This window comes from Temnothorax nylanderi, unplaced genomic scaffold (genome assembly GCF_030848795.1).
Source record: "Temnothorax nylanderi isolate EJ_2023f unplaced genomic scaffold, tnyl_v1.0 TNYL_tig0080_pilon, whole genome shotgun sequence".
Taxonomy (NCBI): Eukaryota; Metazoa; Arthropoda; class Insecta; order Hymenoptera; family Formicidae; genus Temnothorax; species Temnothorax nylanderi.
Window position 1 is genome coordinate 576,880 of NW_027249142.1, and position 21,033 is coordinate 597,912.

Genomic DNA, 21,033 nt, shown 5'->3' on the forward strand with positions numbered 1-21,033 from the left:
CGCCGAACATAAATAATTTTAATCGCCGTTTTTATATGTCGGTGCGTTTTAGTGCGCATTTGGCGTACACGCGCTTTGCATATAGTGCCAAATTAAATCTCGCGGAGATATAAATATTTTCGACAGTTAATAAGCCCGCAATCCGCGCGAAGTTGCACAAGCAGATTTGCATAGCTTGCTGATCGTTTTCGATTCACACGCTCGCTACACTGGATAATATTTCTAGCCCGTTATAACAGCAATCTGCCTGTGTATATTATTAATAACGCATTATACGCACATTTAATTCTAATTTAGCAATGTTAATATGATGCTTATAGGTAAACTAAATTGATCTTATTTCGCACGTGTCACTTAATATTAATATTAAATAATAATTATTAAACGGCGTGCAGCTGTTTATTATTTTCTCGTGATTTAAGAAGCATACGATATAATTTGAAATACGTAGCCTTTCTACTAACCAGTTTTACAAACTTTAATTTAATGTGTACAGTTTTGATTCGTTCCGGCAAACATTAAAACACGCCGAAAACTTTTAATTGCTTTCTGAGAAGGAAAAGGTTCCGACCATGCCAGCTGCCAGTAAACATAAGATAAAGTATTCTGTAATTAGGAGTTTTACGAGACTAGCAAATCGCTGGCGCTTACTAAGCAAAGATAAAGAATGTATAATAGGTTGCCTGATTCTAGCTAATTTGTGATGCGATAAATATTTTATTATACTCCCAAGAAAAATATGCTGGTAGTTAATGAAGTATTTTTACGACAATAAGTAAGTGTGTACGCAAATGAAAGAAAGTAAATTAATAGCACCGGAGTAATTATGGAATCGTCAACACATTCGAAAACTTCTAGAAAAGGAAGTCGAGTTTGTATAAATTCAAACTCTCCAACCAAGTCTTGAATACTCGAACCTTTCTAACTGTACAACATTTGCGGTTTCTACTATTTCGATATAAGATTAAATGCAAATTTTACAGAAGTACTTGACACACTTTCAATGAAATATGCTTCAACGTGGCCGTGATTAAATAACGATTTAATCGAACATGTGGTATCGGCGAGAAAACACATAATAATAAATGACTTTGAAAATATTTACCTGCGACTTTTCTTGCAGTAAAAGTTCCTTTTAAAATAACAAGTCGGACGGAGAGATAGAGAGAGAGAGCGGCGAGGTCAAGTTAAAAAAAGTTAGCGAGGACTCTGTCCCTTTTATGGCGGCATTAGAGGAAAAATCAACGGCTATGTTGGCACGTCTGGCCTTCTTCGCGGCGATTTGTTTCACTTTGCGGGCGGGCTTCCATTCTCGTTCTACTTCCGACTCTCTTTCGGTCTCCGTTTAATCTTCTCGAGTCAAGTCGGATCCTACCATTAGTTCGCGTAGTCCATGTACTTTTCTTTCAGATCCGCGTTTCGCTGGTGACCCGATACCAAGTTTCGAGAGGCCGAAGGGATAAACGACCGGCGAAGTTTCTAAAGGGTGGTGAAACTATTTTGTGTAACATCCAAGCTGTACTTATTGTTCTCGTTGAGCAGCGATAACTGTGAATGGCTAAGATAAATCAAAATGAAAACAAATACATTGTATGTCCATTAATAATTATGCTGTAGTTATAGAAATTGATAGCCAGTACGAATCTGGGGCGCGGTTGGGCGTGCAACTAATCAAATTTTACAGTACAAACAATTCTACTTATAATAATAGATAGATTATATAGTAAATTAAATAATACAATTATCATTTTTATATTGTAATTGACATCATTGTTATCTTGGAATTGACGAGCGAGTTGGGTTTCGATTGGAATCATAAATTTGTAAGGCACGATTATTTCCGGAACTACAACCGCGAATATGCCAGATTTATAAGCACCTCGACGAGTTTTGCACGATGTTTGCGCGTGTATATTTACGCGATTCAACGTGATTGATTGCAAAAAAGGAGCGGAGCGCCTGTGTATACGCACACACACATGTGCAGACGTACCAATCCGGCGCGTAAACAATTCGAGTAAACAATTCTTGCGAGCCACGAGTAATTTTCGAAAGTGGAGTTCCTTCCCGTTCTCGCGTTGTATTTCCTTTGTGCAAACGTCGCCGGAGTACAACTTGCCGTGCAAACCCGACGATGAGTAAATTCCGTCTTAATGTCGTGACCTACAATCGATTGGCCTGTAAGGTCGAATCGAGTCCCGAAGCTTCTTTCCGAGTTAATTTAAAAACTCACTTGTTAGCATTGCAACATTTTAAAAACAAACTAATAAGTTATCGAATTAAATGTATTGAACGGATATTTTCGACCCCGTGCGAGCGTATATATTACTCTAATTTGGTTGAAATAAATTATATAATTAATTTATAATGGTTAAAAGGTATGAGAGAATGGAATGAAAACAATGATAAAACTCCAATAACAAATAATAATATCGCGCGTTGGAAAATGAAATGACACGTCGAATATCGTCTCCCCTTTGTCCCTGCATAATACGCGAATTCAGAATTATCGAAATTATAATTGATTTCCATTTTAAAGCTATTTTAATAGATGCCTACATAATGTAGAAACATTATTACGTGTCGCAACAATGCTTTATTTATAGATTAATTACAGTGGAGTGGAAAGATTTTCGATGATATTTCTATCAAGTGCGAAATTTCGTCACTGCCCGCTTTTCCGTTTCGGAATAGCGTATCGAGTACGGAAAGGCAAACTATTCGTTCCATTGCATTTTAGTTAATGTTAGTTTATAGAGCGTTAAGTACTAACAAAAATGTTGTTGCTATTGCATAATGTATTACTAAGATTTTAACTTTGCATTTTAAATTGCTTTTGATAAAAGATTATTGAAAAATGTCACACGAATACATGGAGTATCCAGCAAAGACGATTACAAATTCGCATGCGTTTAGATGATTAGATTATAATTGTCAGAATAGACATTTTTTAAAATACTATTTATAGGAATAGAATTTTAACGTTAACGTATCTAATCGGAAGATTTACTACATGCTTGCTTTTATAAGGAATTTCGCCGCTTCTTCCTGAGCAAGAATATCAGCATGAAAGAAAACCGAAGAGGAGAAAGTAAACTGAGATAGAGTTTTTTCTCGGCGATGTAAAGCCAGATAGAATAACATTTAAAATATCTGCGCAACGTTTTCCCTGAGCAGCGCACCGAAAACTTTAAATAAAGATTTATCTTCCGCAGTCGGCCAAGCTCGAAGCGAAAAAGGACTTGAAGAACGCAGCCGCGTAGAAGTTCCGGCGCGCGCGAGTGAGAGACTTCCCGTCCGCGCGGGAATTTCGTTTCTAACGTAATTTGCGGTTACCGGTGAAGAGGCCCGTGACTCTCGTTCGCGCTTATGTAGTGCGATCACGATCCGTGCTGTTCGCAATGAGAAGGGGGAACAGTTGGATACATACCGGGAATGCATTTTAGCGCGACCGGTAGTTTCACGGTGGATCATGACTCTGGAAGCTATTCGATAGTTTATGTAAAGCGGCGTTCACGTAGGTCCTCAACCATGCTTGCATAATACGTCAAGGCTACAAAGAAGCTTCGCAAAAAGAACTTCTTTGTGATCATTAGAATATTTCACAAAGGCGACAATTAGCGTCGGTTTGTAACACATCAAATACTTTTAGTCTCGCTTTGTTTCACATTAGGAAAAACCAACGAGTAAATAGTTTACTGGTTTTAATAATAGATATTGTAACCAATCGCTTATTCTCGTAAATTATTTGCTATAAATAATTAATTTCTTTTACATTGTAGTTGTTCTTTACAAAGAAGCTACGACACTTTCTCGTATGTATTCTTCTTGTTTCATTGTTCGTAATACGCCACGTAATACGCGCAAGAAAATAAAAAATTGTGTTGAGCGCATCTAAAGCGGCGCAAATAGTAAAACCAGTGTAACTTGAAAACTTTCTTAACTTCGTTATGAAGATAAATTTTACATTTAGATAATTTAAAAAGTTGCATTTTTAATTAATACACTGAAAAAAATTCATTATTTGCAAGAAAATAGATTTCTTTGCATTTAGTTTCCTTAATTCAAAAAAGTATTGGATGGATTTAAGAAAACATTTTTCTGAGTTTAAAATATTTTCTCTAGTTCAAAGAAATCTTTCTTGCAAATAATAAATTTTTTTTCAATGTATGCAATCATAATTTTATATATTTTATACTGAGATTTATTGATAGACAAGATGCTTTGATATACTAAGCTGTTACTTATTATTGTTTAAAAATTTTATAAATATATATAAAAAATTCTTTTCTGACCTAAAAACTGTATATATAAATTTTTTATAACAATGAAAATAACATATACATTTTGATATCACATTATGATATCGTACGAATGAAAAAGTTTCACATGAAATATTTGGAAGGTGATATTTCTTTTTTGAGAAGGATAGCTTTGAATATTTTATCTCGTGCCAAACTCATCGGTCCTTAAACTTCTTCAGCAAAATGTTACTTTTAACAAATCACCCTCTTTTTCCCTATAACACGCAGCAGCATCATTATTTCAATTTTTTATATAGCTGTGGGGATCTTGTAACCTTACTGTAACTCAACGCCGGAAACGTTATAAAGGTAAAAATTATCCACTCTGTAACCGTCACGATGCTCTGTGTTGAATAATACTATTTAACTTTCGTGATTTAGTTATCGGACGGAAATGCATTTATGAATATAAAACGTGCGCGTGTATTCGCCCACTTTTCCCAAGAGACAGGAAATTATACAGTTTTTTTTTACAGCAAGCAAATTTTCACAGATTTAAATACTCATCACGTGGAAATTTATAAATGGTGAAATTCACAATATTGCACGAGTGTATTAACTAGTTATATAACTTCTATTGATACACTCAAGTTCTAAAAATAAGAAACTATACGTATACATTTATTATCGTATTATATGTATTATTAGCCATCTAGACTTAAAAATATGTTTGTAAGAAATTAATTAGGACTTATGTATATATTTAATATGGAGATATTTATTTATTAAAATTAATATGTGTGTATTGTTAAGGCATATTTAACGTAATATGAAAATATCAATGTGTTATATTAATATTGATCCCATCACTAGCTACCAGTACTAAGCAAATATCGCGGCTTTTTTGTAGATTGTATTCCTGGAGATCTGATCGTGTATATATGTGTGTGCGTGTACGTGCGTGTGTAGAATGATAATGAAAAACAATATACACGAGAAATTATTTCTTCTGAACTTATAATTTCAATAGCTTATAAAATCCCTCAATAAATTTTTCTCCTTCGGTTTTCTTAACTTTTCGCGGTTCTTTCTCTTTCCTTCTTTTCTTTTATCGCGGTCTTTCTGTCCCATTGGATTTCTACCTCGCTCCAAAGAGAACGCTACCAAAGATTCTTTGATAACTTCCCTCGCTTTCTATACCTCCGTTGCATTTCGGAATTTATAAAGGAAATCGTATCTGCGACGAAGATCGATAAAATAAACGTTGTTTGGGTTGTACCAATAGATTTCAATGCTCCGTAAAATATTGAGTGCAATTGTTTATCGTCTATCTTTTTATCGAAGATATTTTATCGAAGAATTAATACGAAGGCACCCATTGCGTCAGAATTGCGAAACGCTTAATCACAGTTTCTTTATCTCTCGATTTTTTATTCTAATATTACAGCGACAAAACCTACTTTAGACAATTTATAACTTCCGTTAAATTTCAAGATAAAATTCAACTTATAATTTCTTTTATGTTATACATTCCTATATTGTATATTTCTGATCCTTTAAATGTTTTTCGTATTACATTAAATTATAAAACAAAAATTGTCTGTAATAAGTACTTAATAAGAAAACATTTATTTCTTGATTAAAAAGAAAATTAGTATCTATATTATCTAGGTTTTTTAAAATGTAGACACATTTTTAAATAACACGTGACATTATGTTTGAATTATTTCGTCTGATCACTTAAAATACTTAAGATGAAAGCGGTATCAACAAATCCTATTTGTATGTTAAAAAATTAAATTCTGTTATTTTATACAATTCCAAATAATTGGAATATTTCTAAAGCGTTCGTAATAATTTTATTGTTATCAAGATGAAACATGCTATATTTAATAATAATCGGCCACGTATAAAAGGCAGATAACACATGATGCGTTTTTCCAGGAACGAGATTACGTGCACGGCCGTTGACAATGGTGGCGTCTGTCGCGTATACAGGCTATTGTATAGAAATGCAATTAAGCCCATTTATTCACTAGCCTGAAATGCGATGTTTAACGCGGGATATCGTCAATTAACGTACTATACGTACAAACTCAGCAAGTTTACTATTTTCTATGATATTGCATGTTATGGAAAGTGCGTTATCAGGTGTTTACCACGCGACTCTTCCCAGCCCTGTTTCATGATTTATCGCTCGACCGTGTGCCGAATGTAAATTACACGTGGACACATCCAGAATGGAATATCGACATTTTGCGGACCTTTATTGTATTTTGGCAAGACACGTCTCGTGATCTTTGTGATTTATATGTACGAGAAGAAATTATGTGAAACATATAGTACATGTGCATAAAATGTATTTCCCAACGGCATGTATGTATATTTGTTCGCGAATAAGTTCGCGAATCATAGATGTTATCTTTTAAAGATGTTTTAATTTGTTTCTGCATATTATAAGCAGTTTTTGCATATTATAACCAATTTTCGAAAATTAATTATTCCTTACTGCGTGAGGAGAAATAAAATGTGACAATTAATAGTTGAATTACCTGTCACTCTTCAACAATGACAACTTCGTACTATCATTATTGCTTTCCTTAATCATATAATTTCGACGAAAACTGCAATGTAAAAAACTACCGTATAATACCGTATCCTAGCTAGAGATTCCCTCAAGTGCTATTCAACTCATGACTTAATTCGTGGATAAATTACCCAACAATCGCTTGAAATTAATTCCTTAATTAATCGTACATGAGAAATCTGTGTTTACAATTACATTATTTTTACTCGAAAACGTCGAGCATTTTTACTACGAGTAGGAGAATTATATTTACGTAACGTTGCTTGAAAATTGCATATGTTAAACATACAAATGCTGAACTGTCTAAATTATGAATGTCTAGATATGATACGTTCTAGATATGATACGTCGGAAATGCTTAATACCTCTAAGCTCCAAAAATACTAAAACATTAATGCTAAGACATTAATTTTATAAGTGTGCATAATAACTGTTCGCCAAACAATGATTAAGCGCTGTTTGCTAGCCAATTCTTTCATTGCTATCACGAAATATTTAACGCTTTACAGAATATAAATAAACGCAGAATATTTCGTTCCTTGCATTTTAAATTAATTTTCATGAATGAGATGTTTTATCGCACAATAAAATAAATTTTTATTTAAAGAATATAATATTCCATGTTCGACTTAAAATAAAAATAGTTATTTAATTGCTCTACTCTAGAGACTAGTATAACAGCACTTCAACCAGATTGTTAATCGGCGAATGTCAATTTTGCTAAAAAATATTGCGTCCCTCGAAATTTCATCGGCGTTCGGCTGTTTCTGCATATCGGTTTTCGATCGCAAGCACTATGAGTTTGTGCTCTTCGCAGGAGAACGGAAAGTAATTTGGAGCAAACAATACCTCCGGCCTGCATAGGCCGTATAACAAATTGAATTTCGAATATTACGTCTATTTGCCGAATGCCTATATCGCAATAAGCTTTCACTGCGATACGCGGTAATCATTTAGCGCTCGATGAGGATTGTGTGAGAGCTGAGATAGGTGAGCAGAAAGCAAATGAGCATTTCGAAATCCCGAAATATTCGTGATTTCATGAGAGCAATAACGTGATCCAGTCGTTGTGATGAAAAAATGTAGAGACATCTATTGACTCTAACAAAAAATAAATATTCATTTATTTTCAATTTATATTGCTAATTTGTATTTATATATCCGTTATTATTAATAAATGTTTCTTTATGATGCAACACGTATTATAGGATATGAGATATATTAATAGCGTATATTATATTTTCCCATCATGTGTGTTTAAAATTTCTGTTGCTTACTATCTAAAAATAAAGATTTTTATAATTTATAGATCGTTAACACATACAATTTATTCGTTTATTTAATCAAACATTTTCTAACAATAATATATCTTAACTTAAGAGAGCAGAATTTAATATAGAAGACTATAAAAATGCAGAAAGTGAATTACACGGTGAATTTTCGCAAGACTGTTTCTTCGGCCAAACAGTTTTGTTCGGAAATTGAACTATTAACAATCCAATTCGTTCATTATAATCAACTCCATTTCTCTTCGGAAGAAATAATCATTTCCTCCAAGGAAATTCAGTCCGCTAATTGTGCGATTGATCAACTTGTCGAGTTTTTACAACAGTTTTAAGGCCACTTCGTAATATTGAAAGACTTTCATGATAATGACTCCGTTATGAAACTAGCCATAAAACTAGACAAGTGACTCACTGAGAAAAACTGAGAGAAACGAAAATTTCAAGGTACTTAATCGATCTTTTAATGAGTGCATGCAACATAAACGAAATGTCGACGATTACTCAACAAGGTTAATGGATATAAAAATAGCAAAGTATCGCACGGTGCAAAACGACCGAGTTTGGTAGGAGATAGTGTACAACCTCGCGGGACTAATAATGATCGTAATGGTGATAAACGTCTTGTTGACGATCGTTTCGGTGGCTGTTATGCACTTTGGCGTGAAATCCGTCCTTGCCCGCGCGGTACTTCACCGTTCTAATATTGCCGTCTGGTTCCTTCACGGTATACTCTCCGAACACGTCTGTGCCTGCAAAACATCGACGTACGAGTTATTTGTCTTGCGTCGCCCCGCGCAAAGCTGGCACATTTGGGACATACATTATCGCTTCTTTTTACGGAGACGAATTGAGTTTCGGGTGAATGCGATGAAATATAAAACCACGCCAGTTTTCGCTCTTTTTAAAAATCCGTAACTGCTTGTATTTTGTTGATATGTTTTCCGTGTAATAATAAGAAAGTTTAAATTATTATAACTAAAGAAGAAATAAATGACTTATAGAGTACAAAAACGATCTCTGCTATAATTATTAAAAAATGCATAAATTCATGAGAATACATGTATATTTGGAAAATATTTTACTATATGTATGCATTTTTTATTTATTACTTTATTAAAAAATTATAGAGAGATTTATTAAACAAGATAACTATCTCATGTTTGTACGTTTTGCTCGTTAAATTCATTGGTAGCCAGGTAAATTTGAAATTAATAAATACAGAAATTAGAAACGGATTGTATAAGTAATTCCGTTTATGTGATTCATAACTTATAATATATTTATTAAATCCAGATTCTATTAAATGTGAAACGTGGATTTTGTGTAATACAATCGACATTTAAATGTAGAAACATGCCTCTCATCAAACATTAAATAAAGAAAATTATTTAAATGGAATTAATTTGAATAATTTATTAACTGCAATTTAATTTAATGTTTTTACGTATGCTCACGTTTAATCTCAACAATTGTGGATTTCTGCTAATGCTCCATCAAAATATAAATTTCTTATAATCTGTCAGATGATAGCTGTAGCATATTTTAACACGTTGTTAAATTTAGATCATATTCCCGCTTTAAAATATATCATAAACGAGATTTGTAATTGGTCCTAGTTACTCTAATTAGTTTCGCGCTGGCGAATACCGCGTTCGCAGTTGCTCCGAGACTCTTCTATCAATAGCTGCTATCTAAGCTTTATATGGTTATAAACTTTTTAGCCGTCTGCCTTTGAAGGCGGGAATACTGAAGCGTGGTTTTTTTAGCAGTACTTTTATCGTTCCTAACTTTTCTCTCGGCGCGTTGCTACGAAATCTCTCGCTCCAGTTAAAACTTGACGACGCTCGATGATCTCGTTTTATATAGAGAAAGTCGTGCTTTGAGAAAATACCATTACAAAATTATGAAAAACCAAATTATTAAAAACAATATTTGTTTTGGTATTATGAAAAGTTTTGTTTCTTGACGAGATTCGCTTTTCTAAAGCAACGTGTTTGAATTGTGATTATTGCATATAACGAGGCAGACTGATTATAAAACGAAAACTCATATATATTATATACACAAAATTTTTATAAATAAATTTGAAAATTAGAAAATAACTCTTTCTGTACATAAGCATAGATTTTATTTTGAGTAAATATTGGAGAAAGTAATATAATTTTTTTCTCCGTAGAGCACATGTGATATTGAAATTAGGACGAAATGGCAACGAGCACACTGAAATCCCTTTATTCTTTCAAAATCATTTTTAACATTGCAAACGGCATTAATAAAATATTCTTAACACTGTCGATCATTCGTCCGATGAACGATGAAGTGTAGATAAGTTAAATCAAAGGAATTACCATGCTGTGGCTTTCCATTGAGTATTCCGAGAGCAACATTATAAAATTGCTCAAGTAAAGGTCACGTTGCCACTTTTATTCGCACAATCAGTCTGTCCTACGTTCACCTCGGTACATTTGTCAGCTTTTTCTCCCTCGGAGCTTGGCATCGCGATTCCGCGTACGTAAGTAGGTTATTCTTATTCTCCCCAGTTCGCGGTATGTACGAGATGACAAGAAGGATCCCCCTAAAGCAGAGGAGATTAATCTCCATTCAAACTACGCAAACCTACCGTCCCTGTGCTCCTTTTGACCGTGATAATCGCCCGTATGGGGATCTTCGACCCCGTACGAAAAGGCATAATGGGGATGAGCGACGTAGTCTTCATGATAGTGACCGTCATCATCATCCCAAGTGACCTCGTGTTCGTGTCCCGTCACAGGACCGTGGAAATGTGCGAAAGAGTGTGCATGTCCTTCCGGCTTTGCGTCGATCAGAAGCAAGGTCGAGAGCACCAATACGAATAGAACGACCTGTCAAGAAACATTAATCTCGTTAATCAAATTATAATTCTGGTGAATTGTACGCTACGAGGTATATAATAGAATTTAGAATACAAAATGTTGAAGCATAGGGACAGATTAGGAATAAAAAAAACAAAAAAAATGTATATAGCCAGAAAAAGAATCCAACAACTTAGACAGAACTCTTAGAAAAAGAGATAAAACTACAGAAAGATTTAATTGTGGAAATATGACAGGTTGCGGTATTGGCTGACGGAAGATAGGAAAGTCAGTGGATTATGTTGGACGGATAAGAGAAAACAGCTAAGTAAAGAATCTACAACTTTAAAAAAATAAGAGAATAAAAGTTATGTAAACTGTTGGAAGAAAATAAGTAAAGATAAGAGAGAAAATTCATAAACATAAAAAAAAATTAAAATTGTTTTTTTATAAAAAAAATGAAAAATAATAAAACGTATTTTTTAAATATTTATAGGTAAATATTCAAAAGATTTAGTGATGATTAAGGCATGAACAAAAATTTAATTAAAACGTACTGTTTATATTAAGCAGAAACTGTTATTAAAATACTTACATTTGTCTACTATTTCATATTTTGAGAATGCACGTTTTATTATTCACGTTCAAGAACACATTTTTTAGAAACAATTTAAAAAGATGAATAAAATTTACGTGACAGTTTTTGCGTGATGGTATTTTTCTATATTTTTTTTTATAAATAACTTTCTTTCTTTAATTGTTTATTCAACTACATTATATAGTTCCTTGCTTAAAACTTGCTTTTCAAATTTTCGCTTAAGAGAAATTAATCTGGTAGTATTTGCCAAAAAACTTTTAAATTAAGAAAAGTGTGAAAAAATTTCTCATAGTTTTATACATCATATAATGAGAGTGGAACAATAGATTTGCCGGTTCCGATCTTGATTGCAAGAATCAATCAAATCGCGAACATTTCCGCTTTCTATTGTACGACGATCGTAATATGCTGACACATGCGGCTTTTAATGACTTTCTATGAAGAAGTGCTAAAGTTGGCGAGCGGTCTGAGGGTGACACGTGAGATAATCGCGCGATATGCACTCACTTCGGAAGTCATGATGCCAATTACTGTGTCCCAGATCGTGTCCCCTTTCGCGCAAACGGCTGATTGATCCGTGCGATTCGCGATCGTCCCAAAAACTGCGCGATTTGCCCGGTGCCATTGTCCCTTTTATAGATCCGCATTTCAAGTTCCCTCTTTACTTAATTCTTCTTTGGATCCATGCCCGAGAGTTCGGCTAAGCGCTCCCGCGGACGTTGCAAAACACAATTATTCAACCGGTCCGGCCGGCGCAAAAAGCGCCGCGGTGCTCGCTCAAGCGCGCATCGGCCAATCCCCGGACTAATGGAGCCAGCTCGTTGCGGAAGGAGAGCGAAAAAATGGATCGCCGGACTCGTTCGTTTCTTTCGCCCCGCGACACGCGCGTATCGATCAGGATGCCCGCGATCGATGACATCGAACGCCCGTCACGCGCGACAACGCTCACGTCACGATGCTGGATTTTGTACCGGCGCGACCGAAAAACTGTTCCCCACGGTCCATTTCTCTTAATGCGCGTCCTTCCTTACGCAAGTTCCCGTTTGATATACCCAGGGGCCGAATCGACATAGATGATGAAACAGTTAGAGACGGCCAGGACAAAGAAATCGTGCAGACATCGCTTTCGCATCACCGAATAATTGAAAGCGCTCGTCGTACTTTAATAATACGAGCTGTTTATACGGCAGCCGTATAAAGAATAATTAATAAATTATACACTTCAACTGATTGTATTACAAACATATTTAATAATACTTCAGAGAATAAATGATGTAATTAATGTTTAAATAGATTATATTTCAAATGGAAATAAAATCAATTTATGTATATACACGAACCCATTATTTGGTATATCTTTCATTATATTTATGCTTCGTCTAAATTTATTAAGTACAATAAATGTGACCGCTAATTTTGATATAAAAGACATTTAAAGTGATTTAATTAATCTAGAATTTCATAAATCCTATTCAATATTGAATAGATCGAACGAATAAATCTTTCTTACACTCAACGTCGGAAAATTCCAACGCGATACTTTACATTCAGATAAAATAATAACATGTTGAAAAAATTTGCAGAACACTTGATGCTACTGACTATATGTCCCCGTTATTAATAAAAAACGGAAGAATCCATTTGCTCTCTCATGTACAGAGAGGAAACGAGAGGGTGAGTGAAACGGGACATGGGAGAAAGGCGGGGAGGAGGGAGAGGGGGAGTTGGTACGGGTGCAGGGGACGAGAGGACAGATTCTGGCACACAATGTGCTGGAGCGGCGGAAGTGCTCGAAGAGGCGCTCAGGTTTTGAGTTATGACACTTTTTGAGTCGAGGAGTCGCATTGTGAATGGCGCATCCGGGTCCGGCGTAATATCCTACCTCGATCTCAGAGCCGGGTGGCGATAAATCTGCCTTAAATAAGATTTGCCGGCGACACTCCGGCGAAATAAAAGGAACGGAGGCAGGCAGGCAGGCAGCGCGGGGACTGCATCAGGATGCTAGCTTGTTACTTCTTCGACTTTTAGCCCGTTGATGCGCTACGCTCGCCGGTTCATACCGGAGTTAATGAGTAGTCTGGAGTCTTCGTCTTCATCCTAATTGCGAGCGCGCTACAGCAACGGCATGGCAGCGGCAACAGCAGTTTCTTCACCCTCAATTTCTCGTCTACTGTGATGACTCTTGCCGTATAAAGGAAATGACGAAGTGCGCCGTCGAGACCTCTTTTTGCGAGCCTTTTGCACTCAAAGTTTATTCGCCTGCCTCCGTCGAATAAATTATACAAATAAGTGAGTGATAATGCAAGCGATACCTACCAGGAGCACTATCATGATGGTAATAAAGTGCAACTGTAACAAATATTATACCTATATTTTGAATAATCTAATTTTTTGTAATTCTCGAAATTTTATTGGTAGTTCATGTATGTTTTTAATATAATTTAATAATATCCATATTGTAAATATCGTAAATTTTTTCTAATAATAATCGTTCTTTTTCAACATTATTAGCACAGACATGTAATAAATATGTTATTAACATTGATAAATCGTAACTTTATATTTTGATTATCTCTGTGTTCGAATACTTTATACATAAGGTGTCAATTATTGTTAGTTTATGATTCTTATTATTATTATTGTTATGTATTGCGCCATAAAATAAATCCTATCCTATTAATCTTAATTAATATCGGATATTATATCATATATATATATTTCCAATATGCGATATATATATATATATATACAATGTTCCACTTTCTATTACATTTATTTTGTGTTGACAATTTTTATTGGGAAAAATGTCAAGGAAAATTATTTTAAAGCAAATTTATGTCTAAAAAATATAATTTTCTTTCATCAGATTTAGTTCATGAGAAATCTCTTATTCTTAATAGCTATAATTATTTTACCATAATAATATAGATCTTTTTCTTGAGAAACTTTTTTTTGAGAAGAAAAAAATAATTTCAGATTAGCAAAAGGATTTTCAAAAAATGACATCGTAGAAAAACGACGTTCTGTACACGTCCATTATTTCCTTTCAATCTGCTCGTAATTACAATGTGTTACAGTAAATTAATTAAGAGTTCGGAGTAATTAATGTTCGTCTAGCGAAGAAATTCACGATTCTATCTGGCGCATAAAACGGGGGAGTTATCATATTATGAGAATATCCGAATAAATGCTGCAGAACGAAAACGACCGTAGCTCTGCGATTGCGAATTATGTATATAGTTTCTCGAGTTTTATAGTCTCTTGGAATTATGAAGTTGCATTGTGAAAGTGACGGCAATAAATCAGGCTCAAGATTAAATTGTAGGAAATATGATTTGTTGCTGACGTAAAATAGGGGAAACACGAAAGGGAAATTCCAGTAGTTTACGTCTGAATTTATGTCGACGTATGTGCTTTTTCCATGATAATGCGCATTAATTATTTATGTATTCATAAATTTTTGTTTGCCCTAAAGGCAACGTCGCGGAAGAGAATTAGAATTCTAAAAATAATTTAAGTATTAATAATTTCTAAATAACTATCTTTTTTCTTTATCGATTGCCAATATTTAATATTACTTTAGAAAATTCTTTTCTTTAGAGTTATGTAAAATGATAATAAAAAAGTATTCTAAGGTATCGTATCGGATTTAAAAATTAATATAGCCAATTAGTGAAAACCGAAGGAAAAAACGAAGAAACATTTTTGCTAAAATGATGAAATATTTAATTACTTAAAACACAATAATTATAATTTACGGTACAATGCATTGGCTACTAATTTATTTTCACGCAAAACGGGATTGAGCGCTAATGACAATGGATGTTATATGTTCTGTGCAAGGTGTATAAACAGTGTAATTCGGCAATTCCATGACAACCACACGATTAGTAAAGTCTCGTCCACCATCGGTTGCGATAATTGTCATTTCATTTCGCGGACAATTATTGGCGTATCTTCGGTGCGGACACGTCAGCCGCACTCACGTGTGCAATCCCCAGACAAATTTTGTAATTTCATCGCGCCCGCGCGCGCACATCACACGGGCCATCGAGACCACTCTATGAAATGCAATCCGTGTTTCCGTCTGCATCCTGCGGGACAGGCTCTCACGACACGAGACAGTTCACGCGTGGAAACAGGACAAATTGGCTGGCGCGTACATTAGACGATAAATCACCATATTTCATTTTATTTTACCCTCTTTTCCCACCGGGAAAATCTGTGAACCGTGTGCCCGCATTTCCGGCTGTCGCCTCGCCTTCTCGTTTGCTTCGCTAACAACAAGTCTGTATGCATATTACACAAATGACCCACGGCGATTTGCTTAACGATCTATCCCTTCACCTGTTTACGAGATGATCGATTTTATAATGCCTTTGAATAAATCATCGATTGTTATTGACAACGTTATTAATTACAACTGGCATGTTTGTTCACTTGTACGCGAAATCTAACTAGACATTGGTATTCAATTTAATATAGGGTTTCAATAACTGCATTAAAATCGATCATAAATTAATAAATGGCACATTTAGTAGAATGTTTCTGAATGAGTTGCATTATTAGTACCTCTTAAAATACTGGTATAGAAGGAACAGTAATTTTAAATTAATTAATTATTATAATATTAAATGTTTTAGAAAAGACCTTGTTTAGAAAAAATACTAATACATTTTATCCAGTTACTGATTTTTATAAATCGAATTTTTATGCGTTCTGATGAATTTGCGGCGATGTTGAGTGGGCATCGCGAAGCTGTAAAAAAAACTACTCCCGGGATAAATCAGGGGAAAGATCAGCGTTACGCTCGTCGTTCTCATAACGCGACACCGAGATGCCTCCTTTTATCCGCGGTCGCGCACGCGCCAAGGCATCGTAACTATTCCGCACGTTGTAACTACGGTCGAGTGTCTCCGAGATAAATTCCAAGGAAATTGTTCCGCCTAGAGAAAGACGAATAGTTCTGTTTGTCCACGAATTTCGAGCCGTTCTCCTCACCCCGCGTGTCCGTTTCTCTCGCCCGTTTGTGGGTCAGAATCTCGCTTCAACATCGGCCGTAAGATGTAACGCGATGCGGCATCGCGTCGGATTGCGTCGCGTCGCAGTTCGGCGTGGCCCAGGACAGCCCCTTGACCCTTATTTGTAGCCCGGAATCCCAAAACAACTGAAGCATCCTCCTGCGCCGCAGAGCTGCCGGTAGATATTCGCTTCGAAAGTTTTCGCGTAATTGCGTGGAGATAGAACCGTCCACACAGATGCGGGTGGATGCTTGAAAACGCGAAATTCGATGGAAATATCATGGAAAGACGCCGTGACTCGTCAGAGTTGCCGGCGAATACCCCTTCGCGCGCGAATCAAAAGCTTCGCGCAAATTGTCCGCATTATTTCGTAACTAGATGTTTGCATATTTTACAACGTCTCTATTTGCCTCGCTCTCTGTGTTAACGAAAGTTGCCCCGGCACGAAATATTACCATAAGAAAGATCGGCGAAATTCTCTTTTTCTCTTTTAATACAAGTCTTCATAAATTTTCCATGGCAAACTGCAAATCACAATGAATTATTTAATTGTCTGTAAAGGAAGAGTTCGATAAAATCGGTCTTGTTCGGTTAAAACATTTAAAGATTTGAAGAAGTCGTTGCACTCTCGACATCGATCAGTCGGATGATGTCGATATAGTTTCGACCCAGAATTTCAAGTTCTACGTTTGAATTTGAATAAAGAGAGAGAAGAAATTAATTTTGCGTGAGAATAGAATCTCAATTGTGACGCCCGAAGATTTCCGTGTAAGCACGCCTCAGTGCCGCGTTCCCGGAAAGTTTACCACGCGGAGCGTATACCGCGATATAGTCACGCAATGTCTGGCAGCGAGACGTCTCCCCTAATGACCAAGGGCATTTTCCGGGACATTGCTAATTTTCCAAGTGTCTCGATTACAGCCTGATGGCACGGCTGGGGTCGCACCGGGCCCGTCGGGTTAATTGGTTTTCACAGCGGCCCTAAAGTTAATGTAGGTTTAGGTTTAGGGATACCCGCGGATTACCGTCCGTTGTAAACAGCATTCTCGCAGTTGCGATTTCGACGGGTGAAGGGTTAATATCTGATGGCGACGATCGGCATTGATATCTTGGCACCTTCTCGAACGCACCCCCATCTAAACAAGGCCGTTATCTGATTCACATCGTCCCGCCCTAATTGCGGCTCGTTTGCCGCTCGCGTTATCTCTCCGCCTGTTTCTTATATTAATTACTTTCAGAAGAGTAACGCGCATAGGGAGGGGCATGGTGGCAAGTGCATGATTGATCGACAAACTGCAAGGTGCCACTGCAAGCATTCCCAGAACGAAATTTGCATTTTCTTTTGTCAGCCAGCGCGGATTGAATTTATGATTTGCTTACGTGCAGTAGATAAGAGCGTCGTAATTGTTTTAATTTACACCTCGCGACTTTATTTATTACTTGTGCTTTTAACGCTATGACCTCGTGAGCTTGAATACATCAGTAAGGAGTAGAATAAGAATCAAGTCATGCAAATGCAGCATACTCGGAAGACAAGTAGAAAAATTTATTATGCTCCGTGGTCTAATCCCTTTTAAGATATATCAAAAATACATATAAGTACATTTACATAAAAAAATATTGTACGTATATATATATTATATATACCTTATTTTTTATGTAAATCGATTTCTGGAAATATTCTGTGTAGAAAAAATACAATTAGAATAGAGCCAAAAAATTGAATGATTTACGAGATATTTTATATTTTATTTTGACATAAAATATGAAATATCTACAATACTGTATACAATAATAATAATGTATGTATATGTGTGTGTGGGTAAACATACAGCTTAACTCTTTTCTACGACTGTCTCATGATTCTGGTTCAAGTAGCAACCGGGAGATTTGCGAATTTAATTTTTCTATTCATGGAAAATTTTCTATATTCTTATCGATTGACTATCCGACTCTTCAATTCCATTTTAACGAATATAACGAAACCGCGGGTACCAATGCCATCATCCCGTCCGTTTTATGCGCCAATAATTTTCCGGCGGCGCCTTTAATCCCGCCCAGCCCAAGTAGTAAATTAAACATTGTAAATCCATTCCGCTGCCGTAATTCGCTGAATCTCGAAATCCGGTGGGACGAGGGAGAAATCCCTGCGACGCCGCTGTAATAACTGTCAGGATTTCTCAGGCATTATACAACCGTGCCGGAATAATGAATGATGAAGTTCCCATTGGATCGTCCGCGATGCAATGTCCCTTGGCACAGTTACGTATCACTTGTAAAGTACATCGCGAAGATCTCGACGAGCTTCCCCCCCCCTTGCAAAAAAATACATATGCACGAACGGACTCAAATATGCAGCACGAGATAATCTTATATTTATCCATGAAAATTTATACACCCTCGACGGCAGCAACAAGACTACCACCGATATATATGCGCGTCCACATTCATGATTCCAGTAAGTTTCGTGAGTTTAGAGATCGGATACACGAGGGAACAATTAGGATTCCTTTTAAACAAGTAGCTGCAAGAATGAAACTAATTTCCCTCCGACTTCCATGTACGCGGTACATTCCAGGATTTCCATTATTCCATTGTTCGCCGATCTCTCCGTTTGGTACATTACGCGAGATGAGCAAATTTAGTGTTAGCAGCGAGTGATTAAAACAAGAGAAAGTTTTGGCTAATTCATTGATAAATATATATTTATTAACTAGAAAAGAGAAAATAATTTTTGATTCTTTATTACTCGATGCTCTATTGAGTTCAATACATATATACATACATATGTATATACAAAAAACGAACTCTCGCAAAAAAGCGAGATTTTGTGGATCAAATCTGTCGAGAAATTATTAACAAAAATAATTGGGTTATATTTAATTTTCATTATAATTCGTGAAGATCTTGTAAGGGACAAAAATTTAAATTTTTAATAAAAACTATTCTTCCAACATAAATAAATATCTATATTCGTCCAGAATAACTTGTCTCTGTTCTCACATGGAAATCCCATTACACTCGTGTTAATATGCCAATTTGCCAACGAGAAATATAATGTACTTAAATGATCGATCGCTTTCACTCGACAATCGTCCAATGCCATCACGTTTCGTGTTGGCAAACGCAATCATACCGATGAGAGAACGCATATTGTTCCCATTTCAAATAAAGAAACGTTTATCGAATTTCGCCTTGCTCTAATTGCCGTCGCGGATATGTCGCGAGGCAATATCAATCTCGTCATGGCGTACGTACACACGACTGTACGACGAATCGATTGGAACGCGGCGTGTCTGAGCGAGTTACTGTCGGGGTTACTCCTGAGGTCCACGTCTCCGCAACGTGTAATTGGTTTACGCTCGCAAAATCGCAAACATCCCGGTACCCGGTGCGCGCCGCGCGCGGCCTAGGTAAACCTCCAGGGCCTTTCACCCTGAGGGGAATTCGTCCAGCCGAAAGAGGGAGAGGTCGCGCAAGATGTAATTTCATGACGGCTCTCTCTGCGGACCGAATTGTAATTGCGCTTTAATTAACCGCGTGTAATTTAAAGACGTCGCGCGTAGCAAGCAGAGATGGAATATATACAGTCTCTTTCGCTAATTACAGCACGCGAGAGTGAATCATTGTTTTGTCGTACGTCTTATATTAATATAATAGCTAATAATAATGATTTTTTATTTAACCAAACTGACTGTCTTTATTTAATGTATCAATGGTCGAAACGTCATGACAACTACATTAAATAAAGATAGCCAGTTTGGTCGAATAAAAAATCATTAGTTATTTACTGGCAAAGCAGTCTCATATTTGGTTTGATAACAGCTAGCTAATGTTAATCCTCCAGAAAAAAATACCTTTGATTTCGTTTCTTTTTTCGCAGAAATGCTGTTTGTATGTAAAAAGATAGATTAATTAAAAGCAATGCAAAGAGATTTAATTCCAAGACATTGGGTAGAATTTTCGAAATAAGTTTATAAATTTTTGCGAAGAGAATTCGCGATTCTACGCTCGATTCTTTTAAGCTGCTACATCCGTTGATAAGTGTACTATCACGTTCGAGCAGACGTTATCGAGACGAGAATCGAGCGAGTGTCCAGCTATCAATCCAACGTTCTCAGGGTAATTCGAACTATCCAGCCAGTTAACCACCTGGCCGTATGCGTCCACCTTCGTTAGCCAGCGGTGGTGACGACGGAGGTGGTTGGAGGTGCCTGGAGGCCCAGAACCGGCGTCGCTGATCTGCAGGCTCCACCAATTCATATGCAAATGCGAAAGCTCCCGCGGCCTGCCGGCATTGTTCGCCCACCGGAGTTCCAGTGTCCCCGGGCTTGACTTACTACGCGAATTTCCGGAAAACTCTAACGGGAGGTACCCGTGTAATTGATACTCACCCTCTCGCTGCCGGCGAGCCGGTCAGTGAGTTCCTCTCCTGGAGTTCCATCCTCCTACTTCTTTTTCTGCTT

At 36.4% G+C, this 21,033-nt stretch overlaps 1 protein-coding gene across 3 annotated transcripts in view; it reads right to left on the reverse strand.

Moving 5' to 3' along the window:
- LOC139774379 (uncharacterized) overlaps positions 1–21,033 on the reverse strand; it is a 64,707-nt gene that overhangs the window by 11,539 nt on the left and 32,135 nt on the right. The window contains exons 3-4 of one of the 3 annotated variants that reach the window (XM_071709611.1): positions 10,738–10,978; positions 8,153–8,866 (exon numbers count right to left, since the gene is read on the reverse strand). The exons of the other annotated variants lie outside the window; for them this stretch is intronic. Coding sequence (XP_071565712.1) covers positions 8,709–8,866; positions 10,738–10,978 — 399 coding nt within the window. The 3' untranslated portion in view covers positions 8,153–8,708. Of the gene's footprint in view, positions 1–8,152; positions 8,867–10,737; positions 10,979–21,033 lie in introns of those variants that run through there. 3 annotated transcript variants of the gene reach the window in all.